At 34.7% G+C, this 19,453-nt stretch overlaps 1 protein-coding gene across 1 annotated transcript in view; it reads left to right on the forward strand.

The window, feature by feature from the left end:
* DARS1 (aspartyl-tRNA synthetase 1) overlaps window positions 1-11,007 on the forward strand; it is a 62,745-nt gene extending 51,738 nt beyond the window's left edge. Inside the window, exons 11-16 of the mRNA XM_061135709.1 lie at window positions 4,258-4,404; window positions 5,466-5,508; window positions 6,858-6,938; window positions 8,471-8,582; window positions 8,770-8,841; window positions 10,331-11,007. Coding sequence (XP_060991692.1) covers window positions 4,258-4,404; window positions 5,466-5,508; window positions 6,858-6,938; window positions 8,471-8,582; window positions 8,770-8,841; window positions 10,331-10,422 — 547 coding nt within the window. The 3' untranslated portion in view covers window positions 10,423-11,007. The remainder of the gene's footprint in view (window positions 1-4,257; window positions 4,405-5,465; window positions 5,509-6,857; window positions 6,939-8,470; window positions 8,583-8,769; window positions 8,842-10,330) is intronic.
* The last annotated feature ends 8,446 nt before the right edge of the window (window positions 11,008-19,453 follow it).

Here is a 19,453-nt window from a genome sequence, read left to right on the forward strand (position 1 = left end):
TTGTTTCAGTTTTTATTGCAGGATATAGTTGATTTACAGTGTTGTGCTAGTTTCTCCTGTGCAGTAAAGTGGATCAGCTGTATGTATGCATACATCCCCTCTTTTTTGGGTTACCTTCCCGTTTAGGTCACTGTAGAGCACTGGATAGGGTTCCCTGAGTCTCTGCAGCATGTTCTCGTTCGTTATCTATTTTATACATAGTGTCTGCTGCTGCTGCTAAGTCTCTTCGGTCGTGTCCGACTCTGTGCGACCCCATAGACGTCAGCCCACCAGGCTCCTCTGTCCCTGGGATTCTCCAGGCAAGAACACTGGAGTGGGTTGCCGTTTCCTTCTCCAGTGCGTGAAAGTGAAGTCGCTCAGGCGTGTGCGACTCTTAGCAACCCCATGGACCGCAGCCTACCACACTCCTCCATCCATGGGATTTTCCAGGCAAGAGTACTGGAGTAGGGTGCCATTGCCTTCTCTGATACATAATATCAGTAGTGTATATATGTCAATCCCTATCTCCCAATTCCTCCTAGGCCCCTTCTCCCCCCTTGGTGTCCATACCTTTGTGCTCAACGTCTTTGTCTCCATTTCAGTTGGGCAAATAATATCTAACCCATTTTTCTAGATTCTATGTATATGCATTAATATACAATATTTGTTTTTCTGACTTCACTTTTTTTTAACTTTTTCTTTTGTATTGGGGTATAGCCAATTAACAATGTTATGATAGTTTCAGATGAACAGCAAAAGGACTCAGCCATAAGTATACACGTATCTATTCTCCTTCACACTCCCTTCCCATCTAGGCTGCCACATAACATTGAGCAGAGTTCCGTGTGCTATACAGTAGGTCCTTATTGGTTATCCATTTTAAATATAGCAGTGTGTATATGTCCTTCCCGAACTTCCTAATTATCCCTTCCCCCAACCTTCCCCCTGGCAACCGTAAGCTTGTTCTCAGTCTCTGAGTCTGTTCTTGTTTTGTAAACTGTCCTCATTTTTAATTTTTCTTTTTCTATGTATTAGATAGGTTAATTATATTTCCTGATCTTGGAGAAATCGCCTCATGTAGGAGACATCCTGTGGGGCCCACAGAGGCCTGTGGGGCTCTCTGTTCAGCAGAGCAACATGTTCTAGGGATGCCTGCTATACGCGAGCTATGTATGCCCCCCGACAGGGCTGACTTCTGTGGGCATGCCGGTGGGCTTGGATGGCCCCCAGCCCATTTGGTGGCCAAGTGCTGCCTAGTGCTGAGGCTTCTGGTTACTGGTGGACAGGACAGGTCTTCCAGAACTGATGCTGGCCCACTGTTTGGTGGGACCCAATCCTGGGCCCTCTGTTGGACATGGCCAAATCCTGGGGTAGCTGGGGTGTTTTGAGCAGGGGGTCTATGGCTGCTCTTGGCCTGCTGGTAGGTGGCGCTGTATCCCTGTGTGGCTGACTGCTTGGCCCGGGGCTTCCCAGTACTGGTGCTAACTGGCTGGTAGGCCAGACCTGATACTTACTCCAGTAGGCTAGGAGGAGAGTTCCAAGATAGGGCTTGCCAGCAGCAGTGTCTTCGTGATAGAATGAGCTCCCCAAAATGGATGCTGCTAATGTCTGTCCCCAGAGGTAAATCTCAGTTGCCTCCTGCCTCTTTAGGAGGCTTTGCAAGATCAGCAAGTGACTCTGACCCAGGTTCCTTTCAAATTACTGCTTCTGCCCTAGGTCTCGAGATTGTACATGTTCCCTTTAAGTGGATTCACTGTTTCCTACAGGCCTTCAATTCTCCCAAGTGCCTGCCCCACTGGCCTTCAAAGTCAGACCTTCTAGAGGATGCTTGTCTTCCTGGTGCAGGATCCCTAGCCAGGGGAGCCCAATATGGGCCTCAGACCTATCATTTCTTGGAGGGGATGTCTGCAGTTGTGATTATCCTGTCCTTTGTGGGTTGCCTGCCTGTAGATATGAATATTGACTCTGCCACATCTCTGCTGCTCCTATCTGTCTTGTTGTTACTTCTTTATATCTTTGGTTGTAGAATATATTTTCTGCTTTCCTTCAGGTCATTCTCATGGATAGTTGCTCTGTGAACAGTTGTAATTTTGGTATGCCCATGGGAGGAGGTAAATTCAAGGTCTTCCTATTCTATGATCTTGGCCACTCCTCCCAACTTTTTTTTTTTTTTTTTTTTACCCTTTTTTCTCTGAAACATGTCTATACAGTTTATTTTAAGCAACTTCCATTCAGATAGTCTATAGAACAACTAATGTCTCCCTGTAAAACAAAATATCTTTTGAAACTACAGTTAAGGAATAGAGCTTTTCTCATTACTTATTTACTATGTATTTTTAAAATTTATTTATTTGGCTGTACCAGGTCTTAGTTGTGGCACATGAGATCTTCCTTTTGGCATGTGAGATCTTTAGTTGTGGTGCTAGGGGGATCTAGTTCCCTGACCAGGGTTTGAACTAGGGCCCCCTGCATTGGAAGCACATGGTCTTAAGCCACTGGACCACCAAGGAACTCCCTCATTTTTTTACATTTTTATTTCATTTACATTTATAATTGAAGAAAGCTTATGAAGCTCATTTATTTTAGGTATTGATGTCTTCTCTACTTAGTATTGGAAGTGGAATTTCCACTTTTGTTTTTGTAACAAAAGAGCAAGCATGATTTGAGCACTTGGAATTAAGCAACTCTCTGCTTACAAATTAGATATTCAGACACCATTATCACTGGGCTTAATGGGTAGGCTTAAGATGGCAACTTGGAAATAAAAGCCTTCTTCCTGTCTTCTATACATCATTTAGGAATTTTAAGTTTCTGTGTCAGTTGTAAATTGGGTTATTTAGTGGTTGTCTTATCCCTCTCGTGTTTATCATTAGTACTTATCTCTAACAGAAGAATAAACAAATGTATTTTAAAATATTGATATTCATATTTTTTATTACCATTGATTAACATGAATGGGGGTTAATGTTCAAAGCAAAGCAATTTAAAAATTAATTCTTGGGGTCATTGTAACCCGTCTTATGTCAAGATTTGAATAAATCAATGATTTCTTCTGTTTTCATAGACTATAAACATACTTTTTTCAATTCTGTTGATTATGAAAAAATTTAAATAGCATACCAAAAAAAAGGTAGACTAGCCTAATGAACCCCCATATACTTATCACCCAATTTCAACCATTGTCAATCCATGGCCAGTTTTGTTTTACCCATTTCCCTCCATGCTCTGTTATTCTGAAGCAAATCTCAGCTACCATTTCATCCATAAATACTTTAATAAAACTACATTTTTAATCTTGCCATCCTCTACAGCAGCAGTTTAGTGTAATGAACATTTGTTGTTTTTAGAAGGTAAATGATGAACATACTGTAGGGATTATTAAAATGGGAAAGAAATAGGCACTCTCCTAAACAAACTTATGGTATAATGGTAATGGGGGAAAACAAAACAATATTCATTAGTTTGGTCTTCCTCAATGATGACAAATGTTGTTAAAAGTATTAAAAATCAGATTTTTTTAGTGCCTCATAAAATAGGTATTTTATGTTTCTAACAGTGCTAGTTGATATGAATTATAAAGGAAGTTTTTCATCCTGTAATGCCACTGCAGTGACAAATAATACAGGATTGAGAAATGATGTTAAATATTTTTTTAAGTATTTGCATTTAATTATCTAACTTAATTTCTTGTTAACAGTTTTTTTCTGATGCATACACTAATTCAAAGAATGATTTTATGTGACATAAACAGGGACTCAATACCCACTAGATATTTTTTTCTTAGCTGCTGTTTCTATTACAGATGAGCTTGAAAGTCCCCGAGGCAATTTCTACACTGAGGCTGAGCTTACAGGAAAGAGCTTTGCTCTAAAAGCATTTCCTTCTGTTATCTCTGAATTAAAATAGTTACCAGTGGAAACATGGAAGAGTAGTACAGTAGGCTCCTGGGTCCATGTCAACTGGCCTCTTTAGTACAGGCTCCCTCAACCTCCCTAGGAGGTCTGGCGATGAGTGTGGTGAGCAGGAAAAGGCATGTTTCCACCCTGGAACCCGCTCAGGTTGCCCTTTTCTCTTCACTGCACACATAGTAATTCCTCTAAAATGTTAAAAATGTTGCTTTGTTTAAAAAAAAAAAAGTGTGTATCAGATGTATGGAAGAGAAAGGTATGTTCCTTACTTCAACAGTATTGGTTAAAAATTTTTCTTTATGTATTACCATAGTGACCTCTTGTGTTAAAAACATTTATTTCACATTTTTATTAACTCTTGTACAAATAGGTTTCAAACTGAAATTCAGACGGTGAATAAACAATTCCCATGTGAGCCATTCAAATTTTTGGAGCCAACTTTAAGACTAGAATATTGTGAAGCATTGGCTATGCTTAGGGAAGCTGGAATTGAAATGGGAGATGAAGAAGATCTAAGGTTTGTGTTTGTGATTTTTAAAACTTTAGTAATTAGTTTTAAGATATAAAAGAATGAATATATTGATGAATGTTTTTCATCTACTTGGTAAACTTAAGTTTTATTAACTTTGGTTATATAGTATGATGCTGTTTTGTTCCATGTGTGATCTGAAATAAACTGTTATGTTTAATGTGGTTTGCCTAACCATTAATATTTTTGTATGTTAAGGTGTGAAACTTTTAACAATCTCTAAAAGTTATGCAAGTCTCTTCTCTATTTGATATACTATATTTCATTATCTAAATTCAGATCAAATAATTTTGAAATGATAGTTTAATAAAGATTGGAGATTTCTGTCTACTTATATTTTATTCAGGGATTCTTAAGTTAAAATACTTCAAGCCAACACAATGATTCATAGTTGATATCGGAAGGAAGAGAGGATTATTATAATTTTTTTTAGGGTTTTTTTTTTTAAACATATTTCACTCAAAACCCTCATTTACTTTTATTTGTTTAATGAATATACGTGCATATATGTATATATACATATATATAGTTTTAATCATCTTATACATTGCTAGATGACAATTTAAGGAAAAGCATAAATTCTGTAATTTGGATGATATTTTTGTATGTATTTTGGAAATTTTTCTTAAATAGGATAGAGCTTAAATTGGTTTAAAACCTTTAATAAAGAGTAACAAAAAAGAGAAACCATTTTGGAGTAGAACCATTTTAATGACAAGAGTAGTCTGTGTTGGTGTAGTAGATTTTCATTATATGTAATTGCAGGAAACTACTTCATCCATGTTACTTCTGAATCAGTGAATTGCTAAATTCTATTTATACTTTTATTTAAGTATTATTGAGTAGCACCGACTAACTGTCCCAGGTATACCCATGAATGGTTTCCAGTAGTAGTTGCCTTTTTTAAAAGGAACAGAATAGACAGCTGTGTATTTTGGCTAAATTTTTTATCCTCTGAGAACTTCAAATAGAAGGGGTTCCTTATAAACTTAAAACTCTTTTAAGTTGCTGTTTGATCCTCAGACACCTGATTCATGTTTCTTTTGCAGTACACCCAATGAAAAACTGTTGGGTCGTTTGGTAAAGGAGAAGGTAGGACTCTTATGATGCTGGATTTCTTTTTCTAAATCTGAAACGCATCTAAATTCTAAAGAACATGTAATAAGTTACATGAGGGACTAATCTCCCTAGAATGGTAATATTCCAGAATAAATAAAACCCAAGGGGGATAATATTTTTTTTAATTCTTAGAAAAATAAAAAGTATTGAGGCTTTGCAAACCCAAATGGTGTGATTAGCTCAGTGTTTGATTTTTGTATTAACTTGTACTGAGGTATCTCTAAAAGTGATATGTGGCTCTGATTGTCATATTAGTTAGAGAGGACCTCAAGGTGATTGAAATTATTTAGAAATGGTCTTCCCTGGCTACCCTCGCTGACTCTTGGGACTAGAGGGTGAATGAATTTTTTTCTGCCTTTTACATGAAGGCTACTTTCCAATCTTATTTTTCTATAAAACTCCAAAAAAGAGAAAAGCTAAACTTAATGCAATCTTAAAGAAATTAAGAGAATTGTGTAATTGAATAAAAACAGTCCTTGAGCTCCTCCTGCTGGTTGCACTCAAAATGGTTCAACTGACTGGGGAACACTGAAACTGCACAGTACTGAGTTCACGCCTTTAAAACGCTATTTCAGTGGAGCCAGGGTCAGCTCTGTTGACATTCCCTCTACACGCCAATTTTAGGGAAAATGTTTAACATCAAAACAGATAAAACACGACTGTTTCTTTTTAATTAAATGTAGGTCACATAGTAAATATTCTTTTTAACAAAGATATCATAATTTCTTGTTAATGTTATTCATTTCAGTTGTTTTCATTTGAGAAAAACTACTAAATTTATTTTAAACATCTTGGTGAAAATGTAAATCATTGGGGAAATAATCAAGGTTTTTGGAAGATAAAAGACGTCAGTTTTTCCCAAATAATTTATAGATTTAATGTAGTTTTTGTAAAACCCAATTAGATTTGGGATAATTTAACAAAAACAGTTTTAAAATACATCTAGAAAATTAAAATGAGCTAGAATTGCAATGGAAAAAGGTGAAAATAAGTTTATCACAGCGTAGTTTTCAGCAGAGGAGAAATTGAGAAGAGATTACATGTCCAAAAAAAGAAAAAGAAAAATGCATATGTGAACTATGATTGACTAGTCAATAGCTCCTAAAAATTAAGTATATTGGAAGAATTTATAACATCATGGCAAAATTGTAGGATACAGCTGTAAGAAGCAGAACAGTGATTGTATATGGAGTATAATTACAGTAATTTTGAAGAACAAAACTTATGTACAGAAAAAAGACAGTTACCAAAATGGTAGCCTTCTTTTTACTTTCATTAAATGTCTTAAAAATCTGTTTTAATCATATTTATTCTTTTTATAGTATGATACCGATTTTTATATTCTTGATAAATATCCATTGGCTGTAAGACCTTTCTATACCATGCCTGACCCACGAAATCCTGTAAGTAATTTGATTTTAAATAACCTGTTTGGGGGAAGAGGGAAAACTTTATTGTCACTGTGTCACATTATACAGTGGAAATAATGGTTTTCATTAATAACTTGCAGTTCTAAAAGACACATTTTTATATGTATTACTACTAGTTCCTGTCAATTCAAGTCAAAGTGATATTGTAAAATTTGAATATTCTAGCAAATTAGTCCCCAAAACCTGTATTAAAAATAACTTTCATGTATCATTTTTAAAGATATATGAAGAAGAAACACTATATAAATAACAAATAGTATTAATAGACTTGAGGACTTTATCAAATCATTTTCTCATCAACCTTGAACTAAGAACTCACATTCTATCCTGGCAGTTAATCTAAATAATGTTTTGTGGGCTTTCACTGGTTTCCCTTTGCATTGGTTCCCCAACTTTAGTGAGTATCGGAATTGCTCGGAGGGCCTTTAAAACACAGATTGGGGCTTCCCTGGTGGCTCGGTGGTGAAGAATCCACCTGCTAATGCAGGAGACATGGGTTCAATCGCTGATCTAGGAATGTCCCATGTGCGCAAGCCTGTGCACCAGAACTGTTGAACCTGCGCTCCAGAGCCTGGGAGCCACAATTAGTGAGCCCATGTGCAACAGCTTGTGAAGCCCGTGTTTTCACAGCAAGAAAAGCCACTTCAATGAGAAGCCTGCACACCACGACTCGAGAGCAGCCCCCGCTCACCACAGCTAGAGAAAAGCCCTTGTAGCAACGAAAACCCAGCACAACCAGAGATAAATAAATAACAATATTTTTTTTTAAACTTTTTTTTAGGTGGGGCTTGATAATTGATATTTCTCATAAGGTAATAGTGAAACTATCAGTCCAGGAATCACACTTTGAGAACCATTGGTTTACTGAAAGATAAGGAAAATAAGTTAAAACCTGATAAAGATTGAATTGAGCTATGGTAAATTGATGTTCAGTTCACTTTCCTTAAAATAATAACTTTGAAAAATTAAAAAAGACTAACACCTGTTGATAATTTCAAGTTCCAAAAGTGATCCCAACATCATATCACACTTAAAAACATTTCAGATGATAAAGTGAAATAAGAATCGGCACTATGGGGACTTCCCTGGCAGTGTAGTGGCCAAGACTCTTTGCTCCCAGTGCAGGGGATTGGGTTCAATATCTGGTGAGGGAACAAGATCCCACATGCTGCAGCTGAGACCTGGCACAGCCAGATAATTTAAAAAAAAAAAAGAATCAACACTACGGTACTGCTTAAAAGAAGATGTATTGTTCTGATTTGTTATTGGAAGGTGTGGGAGAAGGGGAGCATAAAATCTGATAGAGGTAAAGAAGTTATCATTCAACCCTCACTAGTTTAATCCCATTTTAGAAAAGCAAGTCATGTTCATTGGAGCAGGTTGTATAATTAATTGTGGGGAAAAAATGATATTGTTCTTCATGCAACAGAGTGTTTTTCCACATATGTGTGATAGAAATAGGATAATAACCTGTTGAGTGGTATTTTTGTTTGTTTTTCCTATAGAAACAATCCAACTCTTATGATATGTTCATGAGAGGAGAAGAAATACTGTCAGGAGCTCAAAGAATACATGAGCCTCAGCTGCTAACAGAGAGAGCCTTACATCATGGAATTGGTAAACAACTTCAGTATATTGAGGAGGGTCATGTATATTCTGAAAGCAGTACATTTTAAAACCCTTTAAAGACTTCAGAAACACAGTCATTTGTTTTAATTTTCATTGCATGGTAACTGCTTTTGCAATTTTTTTACGCTAAATAAGATGATAAATTACGTTTCTTTGTTTTATGTTTGGTTTGTAGATTTGGAGAAAATTAAGGCATACATTGATTCCTTCCGCTTTGGAGCCCCTCCTCATGCTGGTGGAGGCATTGGTAATATTCGTTTATATGATGACAATATTTCCAACCCAAATTTCATTTGACAGAGTGTTTCTTCAGTTCTAAATGTCCTCAGTATTAGACTCCAAAAAGTAAATTTTGTATTTTGTTATTACTTACAAATAAGTTTATAAGTGCTAGATGTAATACAAATTTGAATTAAAAGAATTTTTAAATGAGTTATGACTAAATGAAATTTTTGAGTATCCTCATTTCTCTCTGTATTCATGAGTTCATTCTGATTAGTCCAAATTAAAGCTAAAGTCCCTCAAGTTCAGATGGCTGCTAAATGTTTTTGTTGAAAACATTTCATTGGCTTTTAGAACCACGAGAGTATGTGTAAGATACTGCTCTGTGATTTAAAATGAGTAAATATTTAACTCAACTTTGGGATGTTTGTATCAAAAATTCTTAAAAAGAATTCTGGGGCTTCTCTGGTGTCTCAGCGGTAAAGAATCCACCTGCCAATGCAGGAGGTGCAGGTTCGATCCCTGGTCCAGGAGGATCCCACATGCCCTGGAGCAACTAAGCTCTTGCGCCACAACTATTGAGACTGTGCTCCAGAGGCCTGAGAGCGGCAATTACTGAGCACGCGAGCCGCAGCTACTGAAGCCCGTGCGCCCTAGAGCCTGTGTTCCGCAACATGAGAAGCCCATGCACTGCAGTAAGAATAGCCTCCACTCACCACAACTAGAGAAAGGCCCGTGCAGAAACAAAGACCTTGCACAGCCAAAATTAATTAACTAGAATTGTTTTAAAAAGAATTCTGAATTTATAGTTTTGTTGAAGGTTTGGTTGGTTGTTTTGGTTTTTCTAGTAAACAGGTAATATACAAATTTCAAATTCAAAGCAAATAGAATAGTGTACATTCACCTCCCTACAGAAAACTATTGTTTATAGTTTTCTCTTTACCTCTACAAAGATAATCTTTGCATATGCAAAAGTATATAAAATATATTTTTTACACAAATTGTAGTGTGCCGTATAAACCATTCAGTACCTTGCATTTTCGCTTACTGTATTTTGTAAGTTGCTCCTTATCAACACTTAAAGAACTTTTTAATGCTTTTTTTTTATTTAATCACTACATAGAATCCATTGAAAGAATTCATGGTAATCTTGGTGACCAGATTCCTATTGATAGAACCTGGTATCATTTGAAAATATAATAGTAGGCTTACATTATATTTTTGTTTGCTTAAATCATAAGTTTTGGACATTTACATAGATTTGTGGTTCACATTTCACAGAATCATACAACTTAAGGATATCTCATTTATCTTTCCCACATATAGCATCACCTGTTTCTGAATCAGACCCAGAATATTCCATTTCAAACTCATTTAAAATAATAGAAGTCATTTCCTTTCTAACAAGGAAAAGCATTTTGTTGATCAGTGATGTTATTTTGGTAGTTTTCAATAAGTATGACCCTGAATGATTAATTCTGAAAATGAATTAATGATTATTTTGTTTTCTCCAGGGTTGGAACGAGTGACCATGCTGTTTTTGGGCTTGCACAATGTTCGTCAAACCTCAATGTTTCCCCGTGATCCCAAAAGACTTACTCCTTAAAGAAAATGTTTTTTTATTCTTTCCAGTAACCTGCTATTAATCAGGCTGTACCTTAGGTACTTAAAATATGCAATAAAATAAATGTCTTATCCAAAGTGCCACAATTACTTTTGGACTAATTCAGTGTACGTTACTTTAAAAGAGAAGATTTTTATAACTTTGGACATGCTTCAGTAGGAAATGGTTAAACATTTTAATGAAAAATTCATATCATTATGTTAAAAGTTCATTTTGCATTACTAAAATAAATGTTAAACAACAATTTTAAACAGTTAATAATGTGTAAATTTTTTTTTCTATATTACAGTGGCTCTAATATTAATGTCTTAAATTTCCAATATTTGGTCTTATTTTTTTTAAGTCTGACATGAGGTAAGAACAATTTTAGGGAAGTATCGAGGTTTTAATGAATGTGTAATTGGCGTATTATGGAAAATTAGGCAGAAAATATCAATCCTTAATAATTGTGCCTGGAAATCATGTAAAGCAGGTGAGAATACTGGTTAGAAATTATACAGCATAACATAATATTATATTAAATTGCTAACTAATTAAACCCAAATTTCAATAAAATTTTAAAGCTAATTATGGATGTTTCTGTGTAACTTCATGGCAGTATGATTTTATAGCTGATTCTTGGCATTTATAATTTGGGGGGGGGAAGTAGACAACCAGTTTATATAAATGCCTAAAAGCAAATGAAGACTGATATATTCATAATATGTATTAATCAAGAGATCAATTCAGATGAGTGTAAGGATACAGTTCTTAAAGCTGAAGGCTTAGGTTGCTTAATAGTTTATTTCATATAGATTTAAAAATATTGCAGAATTTTCAGTTTTTATTTTTAACTGGTAGGCATCTAGTGACTGTCACTAAAATGCACTCCCATTCCCTCCCAAAAAGAATTACAGTTAAATACACTTTTCCTCTAGATTATTAAATATGTCCATGCTAATGTTAGTTTTATGGTGAACCACACATAATACTTATGAACAAAACAATTTAATGCAATTATTTTCCTACAGGAAAAGGAAAAATAATACAGAAAAGTAAGAAGGTCAGAAAGGTAGGATATTACCCCTGGTTCATAAGCATCTGCCCATTATTTTTTAAAGTTAATTTATTTCACCATCCTAGATTATTATTTCTTTGAGAGTAGAGACTCAATTTTAAATCTGTCTTTCATAACCCACCAAAATATCTCAAGATACTTTTGTTAGACACCCCAGAAGTGTTAAATACATTTAAGCCACACCAAGACCTATTTTTTTCTGTATTGTATAATCCCCAAACCCAAAAATAGTATAATAATAGCCTTAGAGCTATTCTTCTCAAGTTCATAGAATTACAGCTCTTTCAAAATAAATCGTTTATAGAGTCTAAGAATGATGTAATTTTTTGTTTGTTTTTTTATGAAGTATTTCAAACACGTCAGCCAGATTAGAGCATAATAAAAAAAGGACACCCCTGCACTTGCCACCAAGCTTTAGCAAATCTTAACACTGTCATATTTGCTTCAGATGTTTATTTTCCTTTTTTAGGGAAAAAGTAGTGGATACAGTTAAGGCTTCCCAGTTAACACCCAGACCCTATTCCTTCCTACCCTGGTGGTAACTACTATATAAATTCTGTGGTTTTTAATTCCTTTCCATGCTTTATATTTTACCTCAATATTTGCTCCTATGAACATTGTCTAGTATTATTTTGCAGACTTATTTGACATGTATATTCTGGGATTTTGATGGAATTACCTTGAATTTATGAAACAATTTGAGAAGACTTGAAATTTTCAATCTCTTCAGTCTACTAGTTAGTGAAAATAGTATATCCCTTCCTTTTTTGGTATTTTTGCCTTAATTGTCATAAAATATATTGGTGTTCTTTAATATCTTTCAAAATTATTTTTTAAGGAATTCCCTGGCAGTTCAGTGGTTAGGACGCCATACTCTCACTGCCGAAGGCCTGGGTTTGATCCCTGGTTAGGAACTAAAATAACACCAGCTGCACAGTGCAACCAAAAATACATTAATTAAATAAAGTAAATAAAATTACTTTTTAATTTTTCATTTATGCTAAAAAACCTTACCATTTTTTTTCTACTGGAAATGAGACTTGTAAGCATGGATTCTGTGGCTATTCCGCCTGGATTAGAGTTCTCATGTTGCTGTTTTATCAGCCATGTAACCTTGGGTAACTTGCTTCAACTTTCCTCATTTTCATAATCCTGTTTCATGGGACTGTTGTGGGGATTAAAAAGTATGAACCCCTAAGAACAACACATAGAATAGTGTCAGGCAAATAAAAAGAATTTGATCTCTTCCTTCCTAATTTTCATGTCATATTTACTTATTAGTCAAGCTCTTCAGTGGAATATTGAATAAAAGCAGTGATGGGAGCATGCTTTTGTTTCTGAATTAATTTTAAACACTCCTAAAGACTCAAGATTAAGTGATATTTTCTGTAGGTTTTTGATAGTTGCCCTTTAACAGGTTATGAGGAGACCATTTGTTAAGAGTTCCTGTTAAGAATGACTGTTGAATATGTCAAGTACTTTTTCTGTATTTGCTGCAATTTTTTTTCCTTTAGTTTTGAATATGACAGATGATAGTAACAGAAATTCCTGTTATTTTTCTGGAATAAATACTGCTTGAATATGATGTATTATTGATACTTTATGTATGCACTACTGAATTCAACTTGCTAATATATACAACAAAATTCATTCATCTTAAGTGTGTAGTTTGATGTATTTTGGTTATTTTATGTTAGGTAATCTCCACCTTAACTACAGAACATTTCCATTGCCCTAGAAAGCTCCACAGTGCATTAATAGTTGCCATGTCCAGCAACGAAGATCTTTTCTAGAGCTTCATATAAATGGAACAATATATAGTCTTTTGTGTTTGACTTCTTTCTTTAAGCATGATGTTTTGAGATTCATCATGGTGTTGCATATATTAATAGCATATTTATTAGTATTGATCAGTAGTATTCCACAGAATGGATATGCAATAATTTGCTTATCTCTTCACCAGTTGATATACATTTAAGTAACATTCAGTTTTTAATCTGTAGTGAATAATGGTGCTATGGACATTTGCTTGCAAGTCTCTGCAGGCATGTTTTCATTTCTTTTAGGTAGATAGCTAGTAATGAAATGTCTGGGAACTATGAGAAGTGTATATTTAACTCTAGGAGTAGATACTGCTATTTGTTTTTTCCGGAGTAGCTATTATCACCTTGCATTTCTACTAACAATTAGTGAGAGTTTAAGCTGCTCGACATTATCACCAACACTTAGAAATGTCAGCCTTTTTAATTTAAGCTATTCTCATGGTTGTGGCTTTAACTTGTATTTCCCTAGTGATTAATATTAATAATGCTAAGCATCTTTCCATGTGCTTATTGGCCATTTGTATTAGTAGATCTTCTTTGGTGAAGTGCCTTCGTATCTTGCTCATTTTTTTAATTGGTTGATTGTCTTCTACTTGATAAGGGCTTTTTATGTATTCTGAATATGAACATATGTCAGATACGTTTGGCAACTAGCTTTTCTCAGTCTATGGCTTGCCTTTTCTTTTGTTTTCCTTAGTTGCCTTTCAAAGAGCAGAAGTTTTTTCTTCTATGGTTGTGCTTCTGTGATCTGTTTTAAGAAATCACTGCTTAGTCCAATATCACAAGTATTTTTTGTTCTCTTGTACAGTTTTAGTAATTTGATCTCTTACATTTAGATCCATGATCCATTTCAAGTTAATTTTTGTCTATGGTATTTATGGTATTTGTAATGGTCAAGGTTTCCGTGTGCCCCCCCACACACACACATACACCCATGTAGTTGATCCAGACCATTTGTTGAAAATACTTTCCTTTCCCTATTGAATTAACTTGGCACCTTTGTGGAAAAGAGTTAACCATATAAATATGGGTCTGTTTCTAAACTCGGTTCTATTCCATCGATCTATATGTCTGTTCTTGCATCAATACCACAATGTCTTGATTTTCACAGTTTTAAGTAAATCTTGAAATCAGAAAGCTTAAGTCCCCCAGTCTTGTTCCTCTTTTTAGGATTATTTTAACTATTCTAAGTCCTATGCTTCTCCATTTAAATTTTTATATCATCAATTTTTGTTGTTGTTTTTTTAGTTTTCAGTATACTAGTTCTGTGTACTAATTTATATATCTTTCTGTAAATCTAACCATGTGCTTTTGGAAAGAATGTGTTAGGTATCTACACTTTTATAATTGTTATGTCTTCCTGATTAATTGACTGTTTTATCTAATAAAATGCCACTTTATAACTCCAGTAATGCTCTCTTTTAAAATCTGTGTTATCTGATATTAATATAGCCATTCCCATCTTCCTGTGGTTATCGTTTGCATATATTTCTCCATAATTTACCTTCAGCCCACCTTTGTCTTTTTATTTAATGAGTTTCTTATAAACAGCGTATAGTTGGATCTTGTTTATCCATTCTTAATCTCTACATTTTAATTGGAGAATTTGTCCCAAAAGATTTAATGTCGTTAATTATATGATAAGATTTGTATCTTTCATTGTTTTTGTTTCCTCTTTGCCTCTTCTGTTTTTTTTTAATTTGCTCTTTCCTTTCCTGTCTTTTTAATGACTATTTCAATAGTTTTTATAATTTCATTTTCGTTTTCCTGTTGGCATTTTAAGTAAACTATTTCTATTGTTTTTTTAGTGATTGCTGTAATGATTGTAATATACATTCTTAACATAGTTGCTAACTTTATATAAAAATTTTGTATCTATGTTTATAGCCACTATTTTCTTTTCATGTTCTCTTTCAGTTTAGATATCTATGGTATATCAGTTTCTGTTTTTTGAAACAGTTTAAGAGTGAGTTGTTTTTCTTTTGTTTTTTGGCCATGTGGCTTGTGGGGTCTTAGTTCCCCCACTGGAAATCAAACCCTGACCCCCTATACCGAAAATACAGGGTCCTAACCAGTGAACTGCCAGGGAATTCCCGAGAGTTTTCTATTTAATGGGATAATGTTCCCAGTATTCTCATGGTTTTTTAAAAAATTAGTCTCATCTTTGTGTGCATTTTCTAACTTTTTAAAACTTGTTTTACTAGACAGTTACCTTTTAAATCTTTTAGATACTATTTTTTAGCTACTATTTTTTAGCATTTGATTCTATTAATCCTCTGTTTTGTTTTTAGTTCATTAATTTCTGCTCTTACATCATTTGCTTTCCTTTAGCTTTCTTTCAGTTTTGTTTTTTTTTAACACTGTTAAATTCTCTCGTTGCCTGTGAGCAGTTTGCTGTTAGTATGGTATAATTATTTTTCCTTTGTAGATAATCTGCCCTCTTTCCTTGGTAGGTAAAGTTGCTTCTTTATCTCTGATATACTACTAATTCCTTATGGTATTTGTTATTCATCTTGTTCATTAGTCAGTTTGTCTATGTCTAAGAACCCATATCTTTTCAATTATGGAAAATTCTCAGCAAGGCCGTCTTCAAATATTGCTTCTTTACTATTTTCTCCACTTTTTGGTGTTTTTTTGAAACTCTTAATAGCTAAATTTGGGCCTCTATCCATTCTATTATGTCTCATATTTGTCACCTTTGTTCTGTTTATGGATGAATTCCTTAGTCCTGTCTTCTAATATATATAATTATTCTTCAAATATGCCTAGTCTAGAATTAACCTGATTTGTGGCATTTTTTATTTTGATGACTATTTTTTTCCACATCTAAAGTTTCTAATTCATTTTTATCTCATTTATGTCTGTTTCTGTCCATACATTCTTTCATGATTTCATGACAATTATGCCAATGACATATGACAATTACCATTTATGTCTTTCAATAAATTTTTTATTACACTGTCCAACAAAATATTTTTGCCTATGTCTAATTTTGTTTTTGTCTATTTTTGACGTGTTCACATAGAAGGGGTTGTCATATGTAAATTCATTGCACCATCTTGAGGAATATGACTATAATATGAAAGAAGAAAATAATACTTAAATAATGAGTAGATGCTATCTCCTAGCGCAGTAGTTCTGTGCTAAGTTGTTACCAGTTGACATTTGCAGAAGCTGAGTGTAGCAGGCTCCACAGGAAGTTCTGTCTAGCTATTGCATGGAGCACAAAGGCTTCTGCTAGAGTCAAATTTGTACTGAGGCTTTTGTCAGAGACCATCTCTTGTATTGCATAACTTCCTGCATTTCAGATTTGTTTTCTTTTCAACTTATTTATAGTAATAGTACTTTCTGAAGTGTAACTGATAAGCTGAAACATGTTTAAGGCTTAAAAAAATATTTTTCCTTTAAGTTACCGTTAACCATACATTACTGTATAGATGGGTCAGATAGGAATATATTTTTCAATATAGAAGCTGCAGCATCCTCTCGAAGGTTTGGGATTTTTTGTTTGTCTTCATTTTTTACTAGCTTTATTGAGATATAATTGACATATCTGGAAGTTTTTAGACCATTAAAATAGTCTCTCTTAAGGAAAAAAGCCAGTCTTTTTAATGAAAAAATTAAGTTTTTAATGTTTTAATAATTAACTTACAATGCTAGTTTCAGATGTACAATATACTGACTTGATATTTTTATATGTCACAAAATGATCACCAAGATCAGTCTAGTTACCATTTCCACCATAAAAAGTTATCAATATTATTGACTATATTACTCATGCTGTACATTTTATCCCCATGACTTACTCAGTTTATAACTGGAAGTTTGTACCTCTTAGTCTCCTTCACCTACCTATTTCACTCATCTCCCCTTTGGCAACCCCCAGTTTGTTCTCTGTATGAGTCTGTTTCTGTTTTGTTGTTTGTTCATTTGTTTTGCTTTTTATAAGTTTTTGCTTTTTATTTCCACATAAAAGTGAAATCATATGGTATTTATTTTTCTCTATTTCACCCAGCATAATATCTTCTAGGTACTCATGTTTTCACAAAGGGCAAAATTTCATTCCTTTTTCTGGCTAATATTCCATTATTATATCTTCATTCATGTATGATGGACACTTAAGTTGCTTCCATACCTTCCTTATTATAAACAACGCTACAGTGAACATAGAGGTGCATGCTGCTGCTGCTGCTAAGTCACGTCAGTCACATCCGACTCTGTGTGACCCCATAGATGGCAGCCCACCAGGTTCCTCCGTCCCTGGGATTCTCCAGGCAAGAATACTGGAGTGGGTTGCCATTTCCTTCTCCAGTGCATGAAAGTGAAAAGTGAAAGTAAAGTCACTCAATCATGTCCGACTCTTCACGACCCCATGGACCACAGCCCACCAGGCTCCTCCATCCATGTGATTCTCCAGGCAAGAGTACTAGAATGGGTTGCCATTGCCTTCTTCAATAGAGGTGCATATATCTCTTCAAATTGGTGTTTTTGTTTTCTTTGAAAAAATACTCAGGAGTAGAATTGCTGGATCATGTAGTGCGTGCTAAGTAGCTTTAGTTGTGTCTGACTCTTTGTGACGCTATGGACTGTAGATCACCAGGCTCCTCTATCCATTAGATTCTCCAGGCAAGAATACTGGAGTGGGTTGCCATGGTCTCCTCCAGGGGATCTTCCCGACCCAGGGATCGAACTTGTGTGTCTTATGTCTCCTGCACTGGCAGGCAGGTTCTTTACCACTAGCACCACCTAGGAAACCCTATGGTAGTTCTGTTTTTAATTTTTTGAAGAACCTCCATACTTTCCATAGTGACTTGATTAGTTTATATTCCTACCAACGGTACACAAGGGTTCCATGTCCTCCACATCTTCACTAACACTTGTTATTTATCACCTTTTTAATAATAGCCACCTGATAGATATGAGATGTTATCTTGTGATTTTGATTTGTATTTCCTTGATGATTAGCAATGTTGATCATCTTTCCATGGGTGGTGGCCATCTGTATGTCTTCCTTAGAAAAATGTCTAGTCAGATCCTCTGCCAATTTTTTAATTGGGTTGGGTTTTTGTGGGGGCTTGTTTTGTTTGTTTGATGTTGAGTTGTATGAGTTCTTTTTATATTTTGGATATTAGCACCTTATCAGATATATTAAACATCTCCTATTCAGTAGGCAGCATTTCCATTTTGCTAATAGTTCCCTTTGCTGTAAAAGAGCTTTTTCATTTGATATAATCCCATTTGTTTATTTTCATTTCCCTTGCCTGAGGAGACAGATCCAAATATATATATATATACATACATATATATACACACACACACATATATGAATATAGCTAAGGTCAGTGTCATTGAACATACTGCTTATGTTTTCTTCTAGGAGTTATGGTTTTTGGGTCTTATATTTAAGTCTTTAACCCAGGTTGTGTTTATTTTTTTATATGGTGTGAGAAACTTCAGTTTGATTATCTTGGATGTAACTGTCTAGTTTTTCCACCACCATTTATTGAAGTGGTTGTCTATCCCCATTGTATGTTCATGGCTCCTTTGTTGTAGATTAATTGACCATGTAAGTGTAGGTTTATTTCTGGGCTTCCTGTTCTGTTGCATGGATCTTTGTGTCTGTTTCTGTGCCAGGGCCATACTATTCTGATAATAGTAGCTTTTTAGTATAGTTTGAAGTCTGGAAGCATGATATCTCCACCTCTTAAGATTGTTTTGGGGACTCCCCTGGCAGTCCTAGTGGTCCAGTGGTTAAGACTCTATGCTTCCAATGCAAGGGGCACAGGTTCCATCCCTGGTTAGGGAACTAGGATTTCACATGCTGCTCAGGTCAGTCAAAAAATAAAATTAAATGCATCCAAAAATAAAATGATAGGGGGATGGATAGATGAAGAGTTACATGATAAACAAGCTTCATAAAGATAGTTTTAGCTATTCAGGTTTTTTGTGTTGCCATACAAATCTTAGAATTATTTGTTCTGTGAAAAATGCCATTGATGTTTTGCTAGGGATTGCATTGAATCTGTAGATTACCTTGAGCAGTGTGGTCATTTTAACAATACTAGTTCTTCCAATCCAACTTTCCATTTGTTTATGTCATCTTCAGTTCTTTGGGACACTAACCCACCACTTC

This window comes from Dama dama, chromosome 33, assembly GCF_033118175.1.
Source record: "Dama dama isolate Ldn47 chromosome 33, ASM3311817v1, whole genome shotgun sequence".
Classification (NCBI taxonomy): Eukaryota; Metazoa; Chordata; class Mammalia; order Artiodactyla; family Cervidae; genus Dama; species Dama dama.